Source organism: Siniperca chuatsi, linkage group LG17 (assembly GCF_020085105.1).
Source record: "Siniperca chuatsi isolate FFG_IHB_CAS linkage group LG17, ASM2008510v1, whole genome shotgun sequence".
Classification (NCBI taxonomy): Eukaryota; Metazoa; Chordata; class Actinopteri; order Centrarchiformes; family Sinipercidae; genus Siniperca; species Siniperca chuatsi.
The window spans coordinates 17271588-17294871 of NC_058058.1; the positions used below are offsets into that span (position 1 = coordinate 17271588).

General features: G+C 39.5%; 1 protein-coding gene across 5 annotated transcripts in view; it reads left to right on the top strand.

Moving 5' to 3' along the window:
• The window catches only part of ppp1r9a (protein phosphatase 1, regulatory subunit 9A), a 52581-nt gene that overhangs the window by 26378 nt on the left and 2919 nt on the right, over window positions 1–23284 (top strand). For 2 of the 5 annotated variants that reach the window (XM_044172775.1, XM_044172774.1), the window contains exons 5-20: window positions 345–449; window positions 5074–5209; window positions 9498–9650; window positions 12188–12241; window positions 13144–13373; window positions 15031–15127; window positions 16022–16157; window positions 17756–17844; window positions 18629–18791; window positions 18952–19021; window positions 19573–19632; window positions 19880–19937; window positions 20143–20187; window positions 21554–21673; window positions 22199–22222; window positions 22534–22716. In XM_044172775.1, coding sequence (XP_044028710.1) covers window positions 345–449; window positions 5074–5209; window positions 9498–9650; window positions 12188–12241; window positions 13144–13373; window positions 15031–15127; window positions 16022–16157; window positions 17756–17844; window positions 18629–18791; window positions 18952–19021; window positions 19573–19632; window positions 19880–19937; window positions 20143–20187; window positions 21554–21673; window positions 22199–22222; window positions 22534–22716 — 1723 coding nt within the window. The remainder of the gene's footprint in view (window positions 1–344; window positions 450–5073; window positions 5210–9497; window positions 9651–12187; window positions 12242–13143; window positions 13374–15030; window positions 15128–16021; window positions 16158–17755; window positions 17845–18628; window positions 18792–18951; window positions 19022–19572; window positions 19633–19879; window positions 19938–20142; window positions 20188–21553; window positions 21674–22198; window positions 22223–22533; window positions 22717–23284) is intronic. The other 3 variants (XM_044172776.1, XM_044172777.1, XM_044172778.1) reach the window with 3 other exon arrangements.

The window sequence follows — 23284 nt, forward strand, 5'->3', positions numbered from 1 at the left end:
ATAGTCTGGAGCTATCGCAGCGGAAATTTGCGACCGCAAGAAAGTCTTGTAATTTTGAAAATAATGTGAATATGCATGATATGCCAGTTTGTTTGTCCCTTGTGCCTCTTGTTGTACTTTTGCTGCATCAGTCATAATGTAATTTTGAAATTTATTTTTGTAGTCAGTCATTTGCAACAGGGACATTGTGTACGAGCTATACATCACTTTCAGCCCACATGTACGCACAGATGGTGAACACAGAATGACACACCAGAATAACCAGTAAATCAAAGACACTAATACTTGTGCAAAGGATTGCTGCACAAAGTGTTGAATGATGCTTTCATTTGTGTGTTCGTCAGGATCAAGGTGAATGACCAGATCGTGGAGGTGGATGGGACCAGCCTGGTGGGCGTCACTCAGAGCTTCGCTGCCTCTGTCCTCAGGAACACATCAGGAGTGGTCAGGTAAGACCCACAAACACGCAAGCAGGCTAATTATGGTACTCCACCATCAGATGACACTTAAACATAAAATAAGATGTTAAGATTCAGTGCTTGATTAAATGTAGTTCTTTTTATTGCATACACATGTAAGATTTATAGGTTTTCACCAACTGATGAGGATCTTTGGATTACCATAAGATTATAGAAACCAAAGTGTGTCAAGCAGCTATCAGCCCCAAGAACCAGACTACCATCGTACAGTATCAGACATACTTACTAACAAACTGAAGCCTCTAGAAATGCCTATGCAGAAAAAAAAATGAGGACAGTCTTCACTATTCACTCCCACTGCATGGTGTAATTCTGAATGCTGTTCGTCCTGCTGTCATGGTGCAAAAGCTGCAAAACAGTTGCTTAAGCAGCCATGCTCAGTGACATTTTGTTTGGCAGGCCCCTTAGCCTCATTACCATATCTGAGATAGGTGAAGATGTGGCAACACAATATGTGACAAAAGTCTTGTGTGTTTGACAGTCGGAACAGTTTTTGGCAGGGGTCCGCTCAGAGCAGTGGGAAGGGGACAGCGCACACACACGCACACACACACACACACACACACACACACACACACACACACACACACAGCGTGGCAGGGAGGCTTTGATTTGGAAAGCCAGTGCTATCCTTGGCAACAGTGTGAGCCTGCCATCTCAGCTTTCTGTTGTTTCTTGCTCTTGTCTTTCATTTTTCTTGGTATGGTTTACTGTAGTGTAGTCTTCACTCTCTTTGTTTTACCACCATCGTCTGCTACTGTGCACTCCCCTTCCTGTCTGCCTCCTCTTTTTACTCTTCCTCTCTGTCACTATCCCACTTTTATCTTCTCCCTACATCATGTGCTGTTTTCACGCCTCTTTACATTCTTGTAAAACCTTGCATTCTTTGTCATGCTCCTATTTAGCTTAATTCATTAATCCATCCATAGACACACTGCACATGGTGAGACAGCTGTTATATTGGTGTTAAATAATCCAAGGCCTCAGTGTGATGATCAACCTCAAACCTATTCTGGTCAACACATTCTCTGTGGGACTCAGCTGTGGAAAGATAGATGTGTGTGTGGTGACTACAATGCCTGGGGAAAAGCTGGTGGCTGAACAAAGACATGTCCAACAGTATCAGAACAGACTATTGGCGGTACAGATGCTGTTTGCTGAACTAATATTGACAATGGGCGTTTTTTCTCATACCAGGATGTGGCACTACAGGTAAAAATTAAAGTTAGTAGTCCCTTTATGCTACACACATACAATATATATACTGTATATCATATAGTTATTTACATATATAGCTACATAGCTATTCTATACTATTCTAGCACATGAAATATACAACACTGTGACAATCTTATTGCGAGTTGTAATGATAATTACACTTACTGTTATTTCTCAAGACCTATTTTCACTCTTCGCTCCCACCCTATTATTATTTTAGACTATTTCAGTCTTCTTCCATCATGTCTCACCCACTCACTCCTCCTCCTCCTCGGTAAATCCTTCCCTCTCTCTGTCTGATCACCAGAGGTTTTATGGCCAACTGTCCTAGATTTGCCATTTTAGCTATATTTAACCCTGACTTCTAGCAGGAAATCATCCAGGTTTTAGTCAGAAGTCCCCCCCACCCCTGTGACAGTATAAAGCACAGGTTTTCAAAGGCCCTGTCGTATGGATCACTTGTGGGGAAACACGAGAAATATGTACTTGGTAACTTAATATGAAAATTAGAATGCATGACTTTGTCTCACTTGTGGAAGATAGTTGCTGAATTGCCCAACATGGTTTGATGCACCTTTATTGGCTATAAAGGTACTCACACTAATTGTGTGAGTTGCATTAACATAATAATCTTAAAATTTAAAAAGTCTAAGCTGACATGAGTTTACAGCAATCTTCCTTTACAAAATACACTTTTGACCCAGTGTTGGGTTAATGAGCATTAACTTTAATTATATGCACCTTCTTCCATTGATTGCCCTTTCCACTTTTAAAAGATGAGGTTGGCAATATTCTATATTTATTTTACTGTCAATGAATCCCATGAAAAGGCCAAGACCAACAATGAATTGATCCTTCTAACAAAAATCCACTTTGGAGCCAAAATCTGATATAGCTTGTTCCTTTGTGCCATAGAGCGCCATTGTTGTCCAAAAACACATAAAAACACATCAATGAGCCACTCTGTTGCACTATGTGACATGTTCCTTCATTATGATGGAGAAGGACAAGTAGTTTATTTAGAGTAATCCAAATACAGCAGACTACTCCTGTATATACTCATTAGCACACCAAATGTGTATTAGTCTGCAGCTGAAAGTCCCCAGCAAATGCACTATTTTCTCTTCTTTGGGTTACATTTACTAAAATTTACAGTGCCCAGCTGTAACTATATATTTGTGGCCTGTTTTTAAAGATTTATGTCATCAATGGAACAAATTGGTTCAGAAAATAGTGACAGAAGGACTTACACATTGTTGGTTTTGGTTTTTTACTGGGATTTGTTGAACATAAGAAAAATATAGAATAACAACATCTTCATTCTTTAACTAAGTATATCATGATGCACCCAATGTTCACAACCTAAAGAAAAATAAGTTTAACAAAAAGAGGAAATCTCTACAAGACCTTAAATATAATAGATAGCACATCTCCACCATGGTCGACCAGTCTTATCTGTTATATGTCATGTGTGAACCTGTGCTGACATCCTTAATGCCTGTCAACCCAGTGCCACCTAATGGGGAAGACACGTGTCCTGTAGCACTTCTCCCAGCGTTACTTTCTCCATCTTTCTTTTCTGCAGCTTTCTTTTTCACTCGTCAGGCAAAAATAAAAAAATGTTGTCCCTTTGAGTTCCTGCACCATACTGTATATTTAACAAGAACCATGTCTGTATTAATTGGAGTAAATGAGATCAGTAGTGAAGGTTTCTGCAGTTGAACTGAAGCAGCGCTGTGTGTGGCAGCCCCAGAACAGTGGGAGGCAGGGAGGAACCAAGACAGACTCCCCATGTGTGAGGCGAAAGGCTGTTTCCAGGTCAGCTGCTCCTCAGACCTCCCTGCTATCCAGACTTGTTGCAGTAGAGAACCTAGCTTAGCCAGGGCCTTCTCTCTTTTCTTTTTTTTTACTTTCTATCTCTATCCTGCCCTTCAGTTGTTCCTTCACATGTAGATCAAATACACCTCTCTGCTGGAGCGTAAGGCCTTTTCCACATCGCCTTTAGAAATATATGAGAGCTCTTGGGAACTGAATTCACTTGATTAGGCCCTATCTCGAATCCAGTGTCTCTCTCTCTCCTTCTGTCTTGTCTCCCTCTCTCACTCTTAACACACATAGAGTAGATATGAACATACTCACACACACTTATAGGGCCCCTACTAGGTTGGAGATTTCCTGGAATAGGTCTGAGAAGTCGTTATACATTGTTGCCTGGTTTTGTCAGAGTTATGAGAAGATACATAATTGGAGATTATTTCTGAGATAATTACGGTAGCATTGTTTGCAGTGAAGTTACAATGGAGGGAGGAGTACATCATTCTGCCTCTTCCCCTTTGGTTTTAGATTTGTGATCATGTAAACTATGTGCTCTTGAATCTAAGATAACTATATCCTTGTCCCTGTCATACGGACAAACATAAACACACACACACTATTTGCATGAAGGAAGGTTATATTTGGGACAAACCTAAAACTTGAAGAAGTGATTGCATATTTTTCAGTTTTTCATACCTCATCTTGTGCTCTTTCTCCATTTCTTTCTCACTTTGTCTACATTTTAATGTGATATGTATTGTAGGTAGGTCCCATGTGTATTTACAGTAGTTAGTACTCAGTAGCTCGGAGGCACAGCCTGTGGCTTTCTCCACTTAGTTCCATGTCAGGCTAATAACAGGCTGCCTGGCCGAGCTGACTGCCTTCTCACATTATTATGTGTGTCCCGTTTCCCAGCCCTGCCCTGATACGTCAGCAGATATCGCTGTCATTGTGAGCCACTGCTGCTCACAGTGACACACCACTATGTGAGAGAGACAAGAAATTGTAACATAAATTTAGTTAATATACGTGTTTATGTATGCCTTTAAAAGGACATAACCATGAGGTATGATGTGCAATGTACCTGTATGTCTCAGTGAAAAATTTGTGAATTTTTTTTTTCCATTTATTTAAAAGTGTAGGCTGTTCCATTTTTAAACTTCTATATGACATTTTAAACTGAATTGTTACCATAAACAAAATAAGGCTCAGATAAATGGTAGACCATTTTAAATTCGTTTTTATACAAGCATTTATCAGAGACTTCATTTCCCATAAGCCCATTCACTTTCTATTGTAACCTTTTTACTAAAGAAGCAGATTATCTGAAAGAATGTGAAAGCCAAACTGATGACACACAGTGTAAAATGCAGTCTGGGATTGTAATGATGATTTTAATACATAATTAAAATAATAACATAATTCAAATGTATTCATGAAATCAAAATGCCCATATAAATGTCAGTTTGTCAAAATGTGCAGTTACTGTTATGCAATCACAGGCTGGTTGACTCTGTACATGTGTTGCCAGAACTGTCTATTGCAGCTCGTGTTGTTGCAGGTTTGTGATTGGTCGAGAGCGTCCTGGCCAGCAGAGTGAGGTGGCCTCGCTTATCCAGCAGACCCTGGAGCAAGAGAGGAGACAGAGAGAGCTGCTGGAGCAGCAGTACACCCACTATGACGCTGATGATGACGAGGTAATGACCACACACAACCCTGGCCACTGTACAGGCTGCTGTGGTCTTTGAGGTGCAGTAAAGGATCATGCATATATACATAATGAGATTATGTACCTTGTGTGGATCTTAAAATATTTACCATGTTCAAATAGGGTAAGATGCCACCCACTTAATAAGAGGAACATTATCTTATATTAATAACGCTCATTATATCTGCATTTATTTGAAGTTTATCTGCTATAAGGACACACACTTCTTTAACATGACACTATATCGGAAAAATTAGGCTTCTAGTTGTCACTTAATGTAAATCAGCTCTCTTCTCATGACAGTTGACTGGACGTTTTAGCTTATTAACATAAAACTGACTGACAGTAGACTTTGATGCTGGCACACAAAAACTCTCTCACAGACACACACACCAAGAGGACACCATGTGAGCCTCAGTCCTAGAAAGCATTACTCAGCGTTTCCCCCTCTGATTCTGCTGTCCGTGTGTGTGTGTGTGTGTGTGTGTGTGTGTGTGTGTGTGTGTGCCCTGGAGACACACATGTATGTAGACACACTCACACTGTATGTACACATGAAGTCACACACCGTAGTAATGTAAATCAATGCAAAGTGTACCCTCACTTACACACACAGGAACAGCTGCACCCGTGCGTAGATTTACATGCACACACACACACTCATCCAGGCATCTCTCATCAGTGTTGTTTGAAGTCATTCATTTCCTGGTGGATGGTGGATTGAGAGCCTTCATGCCTGCATAAGAAACTCCTCGCCAAGCCCAAGAAGCTGATCCCGGCACTCCCATAATCACGGCCCCACACACATGTAACACTGTCAGCTCTTATTAAAGCTCCTATGACGAATTGAGGCTCGATTTCAGCCGTTAGCGAAGACCTCACTGTGCTTTGCAGAGTCTTATTTAAACACGCAAGAAACCTCCCTCCTTCCACTTTCTTCCTGCTGTCTTTCAGATCTAGGGTATGTAATGAAAATCAAGATAAATCTGGGAGAACAACTGGAGATTTGCTTATTTGAATGAACACCCTGTGCCACAGATCCCTGGAAGGACAAATAAACATAAACGTGGTGATTGTATTAAAATTGTTAATCCATACATAGATTACAAACCGCTGTAGAAACACACCTGAAATCTGCCACAGTCAAGCACCAAGCCATCCATAACTCCCTACGTAACTGCCAACAGGGTAAACAGTTACAATACCATTACAAAGACCTATGGGGCAATAAAAGGAGGTCATCAATATTAATATCTCTATAAATATTAGAAAGAGTTCTCACCGGGTGGGCAGGGAGGGAGGTTATTTCTCACACTGAGTGCTGCCAGGGTAGATGTGATTGACATCTCTTTATTGGCCCTAGGTCTCCTGTCCCAAGAGGAAGGGATGCTCTTTCAGTTATAGCAATAGACATGACACACTCACATGTCAGTCCATTTGTGTGTTTGATTATAAGTAATCTAATACACATGCATGCCCATCTGTCAGCAGTTAAATGAGAATACACACAGGCTACACAATATGTAAGTCTAACTAGTGTATTACCATATTCACCTTTAAATTATTTGGGTTTGAGCTGTTTTTTGGACAAATCAAGCAATTTGAAGACATCGCCTTGGGCTCTGGGAAATTGTGATGTTCATTTTTCTGTGTTTTCTGATATTTTATAAACAATGAAAATAATCTACAGAATAATCGTTCATGAAAATAATCAATAGTTGCAGCCCTAGACTAAGATACAATTTTGCTTGTTTTACAAATTATGTAAATGTGAAGATACAGAATAAAGGGCCAATTATTCCACTAAAGTCAACAAAAAGTAACACATCAATCAAGAATGAATAGAAGTAGCTGATTTGCATTACCGTGCTGACAGATCTATTCTCTTATGTCAGCACCAACATGGAAACATGTGGACACACACACACGGGCCACGTTTACATCATATGGGATGGATAGTAGAGATTTCTCAGGACGGTTGCATGATTGCAGAATTGGTCATGTGAGGGTAAAAATACAGTGTATTGACATTTTAGCTGTACATCCATAATATTTGGGTTTAATTATCTTTGACAATGGATTTTGGCTGATGTGAGGCATCCATTTTATTTGCTTATTTAAGTTCTGCCTTATTATTTAGCGCCAGGTCAGGTATATCAGAGCTTTCAGAAAAATTTTAGTTTCCCAGTCGTAATGACGACACGCTGAGCACCCTCTAAACAACAGCAAGATTTCTCCCTAAATCGTCCCTTCCTCTCCCAATTCTTCATGCATGTGGTCGGAAGTGATGCATTTATCATATGCAAATTGGTGTTTGCCCTCCCATGTGTTCAATGGTTAACTCCACCTTCAGTAAATGGGGCCTTAATGTAGGATGCTGGTACCATGGCAACAAGTAAGCCCATTATGGAAATGGAACTCTGTGTCGGCCATGCATGCAAACAAATCAGGCCTGAGCACTGTTATCTGGGTGGGAGGTAGATGGAGGGTAAGTGCAGGAAAAGAGATGAGGAGAAGATATAGGCCATGATGATGAGAGAGGAGATGAGATTGTGTGTGTGTGTGTGTGTGTGTGTGTGTGTGTGTGTGTGTGTGTGTGTGCATGCATGTGTACTACATGTGTGTGACAGATCTAGACAGAAAGACAAGTAACTACAGAAAGATGGATTTTAGATAGACCAAACTAGATAGAAAGACAAAGTAATGTGGGACCAATACAGCAGTGACAGAAAGAATGGGAGTGCATAATAAACATTGCATTCATTAATTCTCTTCACTGTAAAATTATTTGTTTCTATTTATCTTTTATGGATATTTACATGTCAATGATAATATTTCCATTTCCATTATAGGCTTGCTATCAATCAACTTGGACTGATTGATAGGAAGTGAGATGTTAAGAGGGAGACAAAGATGTTTTCACAGAGTAGCTCTACTGGAAATATCAGTCTCTGTTGGTCGTCAGCCAAAGATTGAATCAGCCAATCCATTTAGATCCAACACCTAATGGCCAATGACAACATTCATTATAAAGTATGTTGAGAATCGGGGAAAAGAAAAACTTCCTTAAATTCATGCAGCATAATGGCCTACATTAATGTCAAGCCATAAAATGGTCAGTGTTTCAACCCTGTTAAACATGATAAAGCTGTAATAATGAGTTGTTTCTGGTGACTTTTATTAGTCAGAGATTTTTTTTATAAATCCTAGATTGCCAACATCTAGAATAAGCTTACGGGCTCCAACTTCATTAGTTTTGACCTGTAACCTCCTTACACTTGAGGCGAGATGGTGACTAATGTTTAAAAATAATAAAAAGTGACATTCAAATTTGGCCAGTACAACTTATCTTCTGGCTTATTTTCATAGAAATGACACTCATGGCTGACCAGGCTGTCAAACCAATTTATTTTTGACAAAGTTTTGGCCAACTAAAGTGGGTTACCCTAAAACTTATGTAACTGGCAGCATTAAAATAGCATTACTTATGCAAAATAGAAAGTGAAAAAAAAACGATGGCATGAGGAAAATGGATAAGAGTTTCTGGTAGTGCTTGACACGCAATGTGCAGCAGGTAGAGCAACGTGATGCACTCTGACTGGAGTAGCTTTCTGGAGAGATTAGAGAAGACAGAGTTGAAGAGAGGTTTTACAAACTGATGTTTCAGCGGGACAGCTGGATGTCTGACTGACTGGTTTCCTTATTGAAGAGTGAATGATAATACAGTAGCTCTTCTGGTGACTAAAGCAGGCTTTTCATTTCTAGTTGGCGACCATCGATTTTGCCGGCTGAAATGACAACTGTCGCTTGCAGATTTTATCAGCTGTAAAATCAGCTAGCAGGCAGTTAATTAGGCTAACATTAGCTAACTCCAAGAGTTGGTTAACTTTTTAATGTTTTCAGCTGATTCATTTTAAAACAAGAATCTTAAAAGGGGTCTTATATGCACTTGATGGCTCCATGCATATTGTGCTAAAAGACTGAGGCTAAAACTGGCCCCAGTATGTGCCTCTCGTGTATCACCATTACTGTCACAGAGGTAAGCATCTGATAACCCAAAAAATAAAGTAACGCATTCATATTTTGCTTGTATTTTCCAAAAAGAGCAAGGACAAATGTCATTTCCGGCTGCCTGGATGAGGAACGTTGTCCTTGTATTCTGCTTGCAGGATGGAAGAGAAAGTAGATCTCACTCACATCCGTACGCTGGGATGTTTGTGTGAAGTGCATCTGCAGAAACGTGGACTACATGACTGACTTTGCATTTCCTCTTATAGCAGACGGGAGAATACGCCACAGATGAGGAGGAGGCAGGGACAACGGTGGCAGGCGGGGAGAAGAGCATCGAGGTGTTTGACTTGCCAGAGACAGAGGAAATCTTGTCTCCCTCAGAGTTAGACGCCAATAAACTCTACCAGAAGTTCAGAGAGGTAAATTTAGATGCTTTCTCATCTATAGTTCAATCCCTAGTGTTGAATATCCCAATGTGAAAATTACATTTTTCTCTGTTAGTGCTTCTGCTTTGAAGAATACATTTAAAAGAATAAATATACCCACACACCCACTAGAATAACTTGGCCACAGAAAAAAAGATAATTCAGTTAAACAATAATGGGTACCAACACAATGGAGTCTAGCACCACTGCTTTACTTGGCAGAGTTATATTCTTTTGTCAAGATCTAAGATCCGCTTTCCCTCCCTAATTCCTAATCTGGATAATTTGAGGTGTGAATACAAAAGCAATGTAAGACCTATGCTCATTACATCTCTAATTACCCATTTTTGGTTAAAATCCACAGATGAGGAGAAAGAGCTAACACTTTAAACCTGTATTTGAATCGATTTGTATCCTGATCTTGGCAACTCTTCACACAACCGGCCTCTGAGAAAAGAAACCAGTTTTGTTGAATTTTTGCTGCCATCGCTAACAATGAACTCATCTTAAAAACTATGGCTATAAAATGGAAAATCAATTCACTGACTGCTAACTGGTTTATGCTTTTTAGGCTGCTGAGAAGCTGGTGATATTGATTGAACACTCCAGCACTGTTTTTGACACCATAACACTTGAGCCTTTCTGTGAGACTGCCACAATAGCTGTATGACACATTTAACAAATGGCTTCAGCTGCACTGCAGGCACCGCTGGAGATATCTAGTGAAACTATAATGTAATCCCTGGTCACAGGCTGTATACATTTGTTCCATTTTCTCATTTTCGCTTGATCTTGACCTCTCTCTCCCAAAGGGTAGCTTTTACCTTTTTCTTTTAAAGGGCTCTCCCACTTCTTCCTTGTCTGTCTTTGCTGCCTTTTACACACCCAAGGAAAAAAGAAACCAGGCAGGTGGGAAATAAGCCTTTAAAAAAAAACACAGGAAGAAGATGTGATAGTAAAAATGTTCTTGTAGTTCAACAGTTAACACATCCCTCTTAAAACCTTTTGTAAAAAATATTATTCCCTACCAGGCTGCTGTTCAAGTCCATTTACGAGAACCCTCCGCCATTCATGTTAGAAACTGTTAATGAATGCTCCACAAAACTTTAATTTGCTATGGTATTTATATTGTGCATAGATTTTCTAAATATTTGACAAAATTCACATTTTGAAGCAATTTTGTAAGAAGAACAGAACCTAAATTCTAATCAAGATGTCAAGATAAGCAAAAATAACAAGTGTGCCCTGCTGAGCTTTGATGAAATGTGTTTAAAATACTGCCAATTCATCTAGAAGATTTCCATCTGATATAGTAGTGTAGCCATAAGGAACGCAGCACTCAGTTTTAAGCATCATAAATCTTCAATTAAGTGTTGGAACAAGCAGACACAGACTGTGACTTTGTTATGTAGTGAGTAAAATGATGTTCTAACTGTAAATTTACTCAAGTGTTATTGAAAGCATAGGTTCACATTCTTTCTAGTCTGTCTTAAAACAATACTCATGTGCCACATGTCCATAAGTGCATTGACTGAAACAGTTTTTGCTGGCAGTAATCATTCCTCCTGTTCATACTGTACATTAAAAGATGCCCTGCTAACAGGCTTCCAGTGGAAGTGATGATTTGTCTAATCCAGACTGTTGTAGCTTGTGATCAACTTTGGAATGTATTTTTTCACTGTGGATTTTGTCTCCCAACTCTTACTTTAGGCAAATTAGGAGGGGAACAGCCAGTATAGAACAGGAGAAATGACAACAAGCAAAAACTGTTGTACCTAATGTACATATGGGCTATTGTTTTAGGACAGACTTGAAAAATTGTGGACCTATCTTTTAAATTGAAAAAAGAAATTGAGCTTCAAAGGGTAAAAGAAAGTCATTGTTAGTATTGTTACACTTCAAACTCCCCCATAGCTCCCAATGTTACTCCTTCCCTTTTTCTCTATTTCTGCCTCACTTACTAGAGTTCTCATTTGCTCACATTTCCACATCTCTTGTTCCATATCCAGTTCTTTCTCTCCATCTCCTCTTCTTTTTTATTTCTGCTCTGTCATTATCTCCCTCTCTATGTCTACCTCTAAATTACTGCTCATCTCAACTTCCATCCATAACTCCTTTGTCGCTCTCTCTCCATTTCCAACTCTATCCATCTAACATGTTACACTTCAGAAAATATACAAGCCTGTTTGTCTTAAGATCTTATCCATTTTTAACAGTTTTTGACATTGAGTGAAAATTTCTCTTAGATTTTTATCTTGTTGGAAAAATGTATGAATTTTTATATGCAATGCTATGTTTTTAAAACTATCTAGCTATTTATCTATCTCTATCCATCTCTATCTATGCCTCTCCTCTGAGAGTGTGTGTCAGTGCTAGAGCTGGGATGCTGTCAGGGGAGGACAGGGTCAGCTGCTTCCGTCCGTCACACTGTATCGACAGCGGAGAGAGCCTGCGCAGCCATGCATTTGATTATCTGACCACCCTCTCTTTTCTCTCCTATCTTCTCTTTTCTCCGCCTCTGCTCCCAACAGCTCCAGATCAAACACACAGTGACCGAGGCCGAGATCCAGAAGCTGAAAAACAAGGTAGGAGATTAAAACTGTCAGCGCGCGGGCTGGTTGTGGGTGCAAATGACAACAGAAGTTGGTCAGAGTTCAAACAATTTGTAAATGGATGTGGGACTAGTGTCAGGACAACAGGGGAGCGATGGTTCATGTTTTGGTGGGAAAGCTTTAGGAATAGATTTTGTTCTTTAAGAACAGGAAGCAGATTGTTGTACTAAAACAGTGGCTATTAAGGAATCTGTTTCTGCTTCAAAAAGACAAAAAGGAACCTACAAATCTGAGATATCTTTCAAAACAATCAAGCTTCTTGCAAGAGACTATAATAGTTGCCTTTGCAGTTGTACCTAGTACAAAAAGTCTGTAATTGCATGTATATTTCAGTCGTGTTCTTTTCCATGTCCTGCAAAATGTTCTTTTCCACCAAGTCACAAATGTCTGTTAGCTACGTAAGAAAGCGAGCACCTGGTAGAGTTTCTGTTGATTTCTTTTTCTGCAATCTAAAAGCTCTCTGTATGTGCACGTGTGTATGTTTACCTATATACACATCTGAAGTGTATAATTTATATGCTCTGTTCAATGTCAATGGCCTAATTTGATTAATTCCCAAATGAATTTGCTAAGAGTTGATATGATCAAATTCATTAAAGAAGTGGTGTCTAAAAAGCTTTTTTCAAAAGTAAGGATAGATCCACTTTTACAGAGAAATTAAGTGATGCAATGTGTGCTCTGAATACAGACTTTGTTCTAACTAAGACCCTTTGGTCTCAACCAGTTGAATATTTTATGGGATCTTGTCATGTAGTTGCAGACAGCAAAAGTAAGCAAAAAAACATTGTCTAGGATTCCTTACTCAGTATTAGTAATATTTACTATCCTATTTAAAGTTCCCATGTTGTAACTAGGTTGTTTTTGTCCCCTTCCAGCTGACGTCAGTGGAGAGGGAAAAGCAGCGCTGGGAGAAGGAGAAGAGCCAGCTGAAGGCCAGCATCGAGGAGAACAAGGAGAGGATGTTGAAGCTGGAGAGCTACTGGATCGAAGCGCAGACCCTCTGCCACACGGTCAACGAACACTTGAAGGAGGCCCAGGCTCAGTACCAAGCTCTAGAGAAGAAGTACAACAAAGCCAAGAAACTCATCAAAGACTTTCAGCAGAAGTGAGTAAACCTGGGTTGAACTGTTCATTCTAATCTGGGATTGGGGAATGAGGAAGGAATATATTCTGAATATGGAAGATGTAACAAGACACAAACTATTCCCAGTTAGATGAGGAATTTAACCACCATTTGACCTCCATTAAGGTGCATTTATGTTGTTGGTTCAGCTTAAAATGTATGATTATCTACTATGCATGTGAGGTAACAAATGTGAGGTGGGATTAGGACCCAAAGTTACTATAACTAATCCTGCATTTTCTAATTGAGGTCATTTGTCTGATTTGATGAATGTTTTCCACATTTAGTTGATAAGTACCACAGAAAGTCTCCAGACCTTACTTTGAACACCATTATAATCATTAAATAAAAGGCATTTGGATGTACTATCACCCACTTGAAAAGCAATATAAAGCCACTATGTGACCTTTTATGTGATTATAGCATATTTCAGATTATTCTGATGACATACATTTTTGTTTGTGGAGAAAATTAGATAATTCCAGTGAGAATTTGTGCAGTCTATGTGTTGCTTTTAGCATCTTAACCTTGGTGTTAAGCACCACAGACAGGACAGGGCTAAAGCCTCATAACTCAAGGTCCACACAAGTATTTTCCAGATTTTTTAATCACATCTCAAGGTCTTTATCAGCAGATGGAGTTTGCTCATGTCATTTGCCATGGAGATCAGTGGTCAGTATGGACCTTTGGTCATGTGATAACAGATATAGTCATATATGTAGAGAGGAGATAAACCCTGGTTTTGTGTGTGATGTGAACAGCCTCTTTAACCTGTTTTGATTTTGATCCCAGAAAGTTTGCCCTGAACTGATGGCTGATGCTTCTTTAGTCAGAAAACTTCTTAACCAACTCTGTCTCCTTGACTTGCTGAAAGAGGCACTTAACAGCTTAAAATGAAACATAATTTACATGTCTATTATAACTTCCTACACTTGAACAATTTCTTGAATGAGGTCATTGCATCAATCCTTCCATTAAACTTATGCTTTAATAAATCATTTTAGATAAATTCCTTCATTCGTCCTTATACAGCCTTACTTGCTTCAATGAGCAGAAAAGAAAATATCTACTGCATTTCCATCTGTGAGGCAGAGCGGCTCTTTTTATGGCCCGAGTCTTATCCCGAGTCCCATTTCAACAGTAAGAGCTGAGTTTCCATTTATATGCAGCGCAGCGCTCCTGCTTTTCAGTGCATTGATCTCTTTGGTCAGTCCCATCACAACCTCTCCTGCTCAGCTCCAGTCTGACTGCCTCTAATTGGCTGTGGCCCTGCAGGCCAAATAGAAGCTAACTGATGAAACAAACTCCCCTCTGTAGCAGAGGACTGAGCTGCAGAGAAGAGACAGCAAGCTCACAGACCAAAGGCAAAGCAGGCACAAGGAAATGGCTGAATGTAGTATTCTTAGGGATGTACATTTATGTGAGTTTTTTTAGGTGTAGATATGTGTTGTGTGTGTGTGTTCACTATGAGCAGCAGGGTCAGAGTGAACAGCCTCGGCTCCCTTATCGCCACAGCTGAGCGAGGGGCAGGCGCTGTCACACATGGCGAAACATGCACACACACACATAAACGTGTTCTCCTGTGTTAACGCACACCTACTCAGCACATTATGATCTCCCCTCCCTCTCGTCTTTCCAGAGAGGTGGAGTTTATCCAGAAGGAGGATGCGGAGAGGAGGCGGCTGGAGGAGGCTGAGAAAACGCACCTGGCTGAGATCCAGGGACTGCAAGTCCGGGTAAACCAGATCTTTTTAAGTTTACTGTGTCTTATCTCTCACCTCCATCCTTCTCTGTACATCTCTCTGTGTTTTAGTTCTTCTGTCTGTGTCTGCAGAAATTTGCACATTGGCCTCTAAAGAAAGTGAAAAGAAACTAATGAGCACTGCTGTTCTTCTCTGTGCTTAATGATCAAGGGTTTTGCACATTTTATGTATTTATACAGTACTTTTTAAATTAAATCCAAATCCAGTAATCAACATGATCAAAAAGATCGATTTGTCTTGTAACAGCACTCTTTCATTACTGTTTTCCCTCAAGATAGTATCTGACATATCTGTGCCACTTCTGCCACATAGAGAAAGGTCTTCTCCTCCTTGGACAGTGACAGCACTTTTAAATGTGTGTGTCCAGGGGCTTGTGGTTGGTTTTATTGTCAAACTCTGTATTGATTTTCTGCTTTTCTTGTTTTATGCTAAAGTCTCTGGTCGTCCACTTCAGTTGAATGGACAAACAACCCGACTGTCCCCTACTATTATTCTGCACACTCAGCACTCATTCTCCTACTGCACTGCATTGTAAAGGGTGAATGGTGATGTGCTGGACCAGCAACAGTGGTGAAAAATTAGTATAATCTGGAATTTTAGCCAACAGCAAGACAGGAGGGTTATGCTTTCACAAAAGTGACATACTGGATCAAATGTACTGTAGATTCAAATACTTCACTTGTGCTTTTCATGTGCACTTGGCCAACTCCTGTAAGAGACTTATGCATTTTCAAATGGAATCAAAAGATGAATTATGTGCTCCTCATCATGTAGGCCATTTATTTCAGTGCTTTAAAGCAGCTGTTTTGACAGGTAAATGCTGTTTAAACAGCTGATTAACATTGATCGGTTCCTCTTCCTCTACAGATTGCAGCATTAGAGTCTGAGCTAATGCAGCTGATGAAGCAGAATGGCATCCAGGTCAACAACAACAACAGCAATAGTTCTGAGAGACTCAGCGCTCAGCAGCACAGCCCTAAAAAGGCTGCAGCCCAAGCCAGAGGTCTGTTTGTGAGGGGACTGGTCTGACAGTTTAATTGAATAGTTATACATTTTGGGAAATATTCACTTCCTTGCCGAGAGTTAGATGAGAAGATCATTACCACTCTCATGTCTGTCTAGTAAATGTGAAGCTGGAGCCAGCATCCAGCTAACTTAGCTTAGCAGCTAGCCTGGCTCTGTCCAGAGGTAACAAAATCCTCCTACCAGCACCTCTAAAGCTCATTGTAGTTTAACAGGGGATTATGTGCGGAACAGTCACTGCACCTGGCCAAAAAATAGCAGGCCAAGAAATAGCAGGCTCATCTGTCTTGTCGTTTTTACACTTTGGTTCTTACGGATTAAACAAACAAAATATAACGTGTTAATTAGTAAGCTTAAGAGGTGCTGGTAGGCAGAGGTATGCAGATTTTCTTTTCCTACCATATCGACAGAGCCATGCTAGCTGTTTTCCCCCCTGTTCCCAGTATTTGTGCTAAGCTAAGCTAACATTCTCCTGGCTCTAGATTCATATTGAATGGACAGACATGAGAGTAGTACCGATTTCTCCATCTAACTCTCATCAAGCGAATAAGCGTATTTCCCAAAATGTTGAACTATTCATTTAATGAATGCCGTGACAGCTCAAATAGGAGAGTAAGCAATAACATGAACATCACATATGCATCTCCCCATATTTATGTCGGATATATAATCTTCAATAAACTTTCAAAGTTTCCCTACTGCATTTCTTATTTAAATAAAGTATCAACTAAGTACCAAGATGACCCATGCCTTTCCCTTTTTCACCCCCTGTAGTTTATTGACTCTTCTTGCCCTGTGAAGGACATTGAAAAGATTTGATTGCCTTGTCTCAACTCAGATACACTCACATCCTCCTCTCCTCCGCTGCCTTAACCTACACACACACTTTCCCTCTGACTGTGGCTTCACTTTGGACCTCCGCAAACAAAAACAAAACACGTAATCCCTTTTGAGCACATCTGTCTGGCTTTGTTCTCCTCGAGTCTTTTTAAGCTCCACTGGCTTCATTTCAGTGGCTGCATCTGTCAGAACTGAGAGTGCACAGAGAAGTGTCATATCTAATACTGTACAGTGCAGACGGGATAACAGAGTGATTGGATCTGCACTGATGAATGACGCAGCCCATTATGCAATATTAAAAAAGGGGGGTTGAGGGAGACGGCTGGAACAAGATATAAAGGAGAGAGAGAGCATGTGGGAGGAGAGGACAGAATCTACTGAAATTATCTTTCAAATTTTAATAATTTCAGTTTTTGTCTCATCTGACAGCGTCTCCCTGTGCACTCAGGGAATCAGCAGAAAAATTATAATTGCCTGCCTAATTAATAGTGTTTCTTTTAGGAGAAGAATTGATATTTTAACTGAGTTGATGTTTAATAGACTTATTTAATAGGGGTGTCAACACTGGGCCAGGCCAGTGCATCTTAATAAGACTGAAACAAAAGAAAACATGCATCATTGCATTATATCAAAAGCATTTGTCCATTAATTATGTACATTATACAGTATATTTTTGTCAAGCTAAATCACAGTTGTTTTTGCTCTCCCTTTTATTTATTTGTATGTGTGTGACTCTAGACCTGAGGGAGAGCTCTCCCCACTCACCCAGCAAAAAGAAGAGCTACAGAGGAGTCGCCCGAGACAGCATCAGCTCCACAGAGGGAGAGGTTTGTATTAAAACACACACCTGCATATTTTTCTTTTTTTCAGTGGTCGACAGATTTCTTATTTGCCAAACATCTGTTAAAATATCGACCAGGTGTGATGTGGACAGATGTGATTTTTAATAAAATAAACTCCATTATTCTAATTAGACTACTCTCACATTTAATGTCTTCAATTTCAACACAGGGTGTTTGATTAGTGTGTGCGTGTGTGTGTGTCTATCAGCCTGTTTGTGTGTCTTTAACCCCTGTCCATTCCACTCTATTCCTTTAATGGATTAATTGTTGTGTGTTGCTCTGCGGCACTAATTGAGTCTGTCACAACTTATTGTCTCTCCCAGTGTAATAATAACAGCCACAGTCTTTTTCTGGATGAAAGGCTCTTGTCTGGCTAATGCTGTCACTTTACTCAGCTAGAGCAGGAATGAGTTCAGATCGGATAAACAACTCAAAGTGGATCAGAATTGGCAGGAACACAGAAAGCAGGCAGTGTGAGGCTTCCAGGGGAAAAGAGGGCGAGGAATTAGAAATGGTGAAAGTATGTCAAGTGACTTCTTTCAGATTAGGCTGCAGTACTGGCTGTTCAGATCACTTTTCCTTTGATTGCACTTTATTCTTCCTTTTTTCTGTGACCACTTCTGAGTTTTGCTTTCAGCTCTCAAATTTTCATTTGTTTTCTTTCCATCACAAGTCTCTCTCTCTCACTCCCTCTCCTACCCTTCCTCATGTTTCATTCTCCCTTCTCCTCCATTTGCTTCACTTTTTGTCCCTTTTCGTCTGTCTTCAGGTCCCAGAGGGGCACGGCAGTCCAGCCCACAGTCGTTCTGGTTCAATCCGTAGCATGGCCTCTTGTGATGGAGGAGCTGCAGTCCTCAGGGCCCCTGGCAGTGCAGAAAGCTCCCCCAGACAAACACTGCACCCGCCGTCCACCGCAAGAGCCCTCCAGGACGGTTAGTACACCTGTACCCTCACTACATCCCATAATGAAGGATCAAATGGTCACCAATACATCTGTAACTATATCTACTGTTGGAACTTTCCTGCAACAGTCCAATTTCCAAATGTCTCTCATTATCATATTTCAGTTTTTGATCGAGTTTGTGATCACAGGTTCTCAGTCTACTGCGATGTCGAGCCCCTCTCACAGTCTCGAGGAACACAGACAAGCTCTGGACCCTGGGTAAGGCAAATAGTGGGACATTTTCGTTTTGAGTTGTACACATTACCAACTAACAATGCATTGCAGATGGTGAACTGTAGGAGGAAAAAGCTGATAATTTGTGCATTTTTTGTGATTATCTGGGACCAAATGTGATTTTTTTTCTCCCCCCTTTAAAAGCAGTCATAAACAACTTCAGTTTTCTTTCTCTACATATCTGTTGTAAAAACAAAAAAAAAATCAGGATTGGGAATGTAATCAATTTTTTTTACGAATTGATATGGTCAGAGTGGTACCAGTGATGAGGAAATAAAACTAGTCGAGATGACATGTTTACATTCAGTGTTCAACAGAATACACAGAAAGTATTTAGTGCATCAATACTGAATATCTCCTCCTAAATGTAATTAGAAATTACATACATACAGGGTGTTAGTAGTTCAGTTCATTATAAGTCCATAGTTTGACAAAGTACAAAAAAGATTCTCTATATTTCTGTTACAACCTAAATCTGTTCTACATCTTTTAGTAACTCAAACTACATTCTCTCACTCTGCCTTTGTTCCATTCAGGTCCTCCCCCAGGAAACCTAAAGTGAAGGACAAAGATCTCAGAGCCTCACCTGGAAACAGGTAAATAACAACTGCATCAGAGTTCTTGTGTTATTTTCCTGCTGCTTCTCTGGTATTAACTGATGAATGATACATAGTGGGACACTGTGCAGCAGAACATAATTTTTTTGTTGTATCTTTCCTAAACGAGTCCAGGTCCTGTTTTTGAAGATGTGGTACAGTAATCATCACACTGACCTCTATTTAATTCCTCCCTCCCTCCATTTCTCTCTCTCTCTCTCTCTCTCTCTCTCTCTCTCTCTTTCAGCTCCATCGAGCCGTCAGCAGAGGACAGTCCAGAGCAACTCAAGTCCAAGTTACATGAGGTTTGATGAAAATAATGATTCACTTTACAGTGAGGACATTAAAGGACACTTTGTTTTGCCCTCTATAATGCAATTATAAGTCCAGTCAGAAGAGGCTTTTTGCCAGACCTGTATACCTATACGTACATACTGTAAGTTTAATGACATATGTTTTCTTATGGTATGCCATTTAGCTTTGACCTATTATGTTATTTCTATTGAACAGACCTCCCTTACATGGCCCCACTTCTTCTCCTATTCATATTACTTGGTATTGTATTCTTTTGTGTTTTGTTCAATTATACCTCAATCCACTGAAATGAAAATTAGTTGGTACTCTAAAAGATAAAAGGGAAATTATTGTACTGCAATGATAGAAATGCATAATTAATTAATTAATTGCATGAAAATCAATGATTAGGCCTACATAATCCTAAATATCTCTTATAATCTTATGTCTATGTCTTCAGCGACACTGTAAAAATGTCCATTTTAGCAATCGTATGATCCGTAGTAGCATTAAATTCCAATTTTGTGGAAAAATCTGTTCTCAAGTGCAAATCAGTTGGTTTCATAATGCATCTTGAATCAGTTAAATGTCATACAGATACAATAAGATTAAAGTTGTTAACATGGGCATTTGTTGCAGTGAATGAATTTGCATGAAAACTGTTTCTAATCCTGTGTAATATCAGCTGTTGTTACCACAGGACTGAAGAAGAGATCATTTTTGATTCTACACCAATCCAGTCCACATTAATAGTTATGTGGAGCTTTTAAGTAAGGATTCAGCCCAGAAAGCTGAAAGTCTGAACCTGTAAGATTAGTCTCGCTTTTACCTCAGACAGTACTGACTCAAAAAAACCTCCTTCAAGCTACAGTATATAGCTATAACAAAGCTCTACACTTTAAATGCAAAATCTTATATAAATGTAATGTTACACATAAATCTGTCTTTTACTCAGATGACCAATTGAAATACTGTTTATTCCAAGAGGAGAAAAGGAGGCATAGCACTTGCTCTGTGAAAAACTATTGCTAGTTAAAACATGTTTTGACCTTCATTTGATGAAGACCCACAGCCATATTTTTATACAGATCAAGTGCTGCACCTACTTCTCTCCTCCTGATAGTCCGTATTTCTCATCAGCAGCTTGTCTCTGGATGTTTAAGCACAGATCTTGGATCTTAATACTGTGATTCCATAAATTTCCACACTCTCGCACACTCACAAGGACAGAGAGAGAGAGAGAGAGAGAGAGAGAGAGAGAGAGACAGATTTGGAGTTGGATAGCGTCCAGCTACATCATTTCTAACCACTAATCACATTCACAGTTTGTGCAATAATGGAATGTCTTAAAAATGAGGTATGTGCACAGCCCTGCCTTCTTACAGTCTGTCAAATTAAATATATTAGTCTAATGTACTTTTTATTGACTGTCAAATATTAGGAAGAAGCACATCAATCATGCTCAGAGGAAAAGTCTTGATTTTCTTGATCCATTCACTCCTCATCCAGTCTCTCTGTTTAAGAAATAGAAATAGAGAGGCACTCCATCTAATCAACTACATTCAGCCTCAGAGAAAGAGAGTTGGCTCTCACCACCAGTCTTATAAGTGTGTTGTTGATTTCTCAGGGACCCACTTTGAACGATGATCTGAGTGCCAGCAGCAGCAGCTCAGTGGAGATCAGCGGCATGCTGAGTGAAGCCAAAATGTCGGGACGTTCACACACCCTGGTGCTCTCCTCAGACGAGGTACACACACAAACTTACAATATTGTCTTTATTTTTTATGGAAGTTCACTATTGGGCAAGGTGATGCAGTATCCAAAAGGTTAAACAAATACAATACATAAGAGTGATTTCACCACATCAAAGGTACCCTAAATACAAGCTTACAAAATTAACATTTAAAAAAAGCATTTAAATACCTTGTCAGTTCAAATGTGCACGCATTTACAGAACATCTAGAAAACTTTTATCAAAATCCACTTTCACACACAAAAATAAAATTTGCTCCCACAATGCAACTTGTTATTCCTTTTCATTTGTGTCAGTGCCCCCTATTCATTATCTTTATCTCTGGCAGAAAACACATGATCCCTACAGGGAGCAGCTTCTTTCATATTCTCCTAGCAGAAAACAAGTTAAAAATCAGTTCACCAGTTTAGGCTCATTGTATTCAAATGCTGGTCTAGGCTGCTGCAGTGGAAGCCATATTGTTTTTTCTCTGTTAACAACCCAGTCATCTTCTGTTGTTTTCAATGCTGCCACGTTCAGAGTCTGGATATGATAGATGATGAGGTGAGACTGAGGCTGCAAGCCTCCAGAGGCTTGTGTTTTACTGCATGCATTTGTCTGTATAAGCCATTTGTCTATGTCTCATTCCCACACATGATTTATGGTGAAGAAATGATTTTTCTCACTTGGGAAATATGTTGTTGATTTCATCTGAACTCATTAAGCGTTCATGAAGCATTATTATTCAGCATTCTGTAGAAGATACACTTTTAGTGCATGGTTGAATTCGGTATGTTAGAGTTGGAAAGTTTTGCGTCTTATCTGCTTCTTTCTCTCTGTCTCCGTCTGTCTCTCTCCCTGTCATATATGTTCAGATCCTAGACGAGGGACAGTTTCCAAATCAGTATCAGTGGCAGAACCGCAGCATCACAGAGTGGACCTCCCAGCAAGTGGCCCACTGGCTCATGGGCCTCAACTTGGAGCACCATATCCCAGAATTCACTGCCCAAAACATAGATGGAGAACAGCTGCTACAGCTGGAGAGTGCTGAGCTCAAGGTAAGTTCAAACTTCAGGTTTTTCATACATATATTGTGCTCACATACAGTACATACATCCTAGAGATATATACTATGTTTTCAGTTTAATATTTTCATTCCTGTGTTTTAATATTTAATATTGATATTTATTAATACTTATATTACTGCTGTGCAGTATCCACCATCTAATAATCTGGTTAATCTGCTACACTTAACTTGACAGGAGTCATTATTGCACTATTACTTATATTATTACATTGTATTATACTGTACTATACTTATCAACCCGTAAATCCACTTTTGTACTTTACACTTATTTTAGCTATATATACTATATCCACTTTTGTACTTAATTTATCTTAGCTGTATTATAGTGTATTATATTTTGATTTGCACATCTCTTATTTCTTACTAGAAATAATCGTCTCATTTCAGACTTATTTTATTATTTCTATTTCTATTCTATTAGTACTTCTATTCCTGTGTGTATTGACGTGATAGTGAGTAGCTGTAAGAGTTTCCCCTCAGGGATCAATAAAGTATTTCTGATTCTGATTCTGAGAGAGCAATGAGAGTTTATTTTTCAA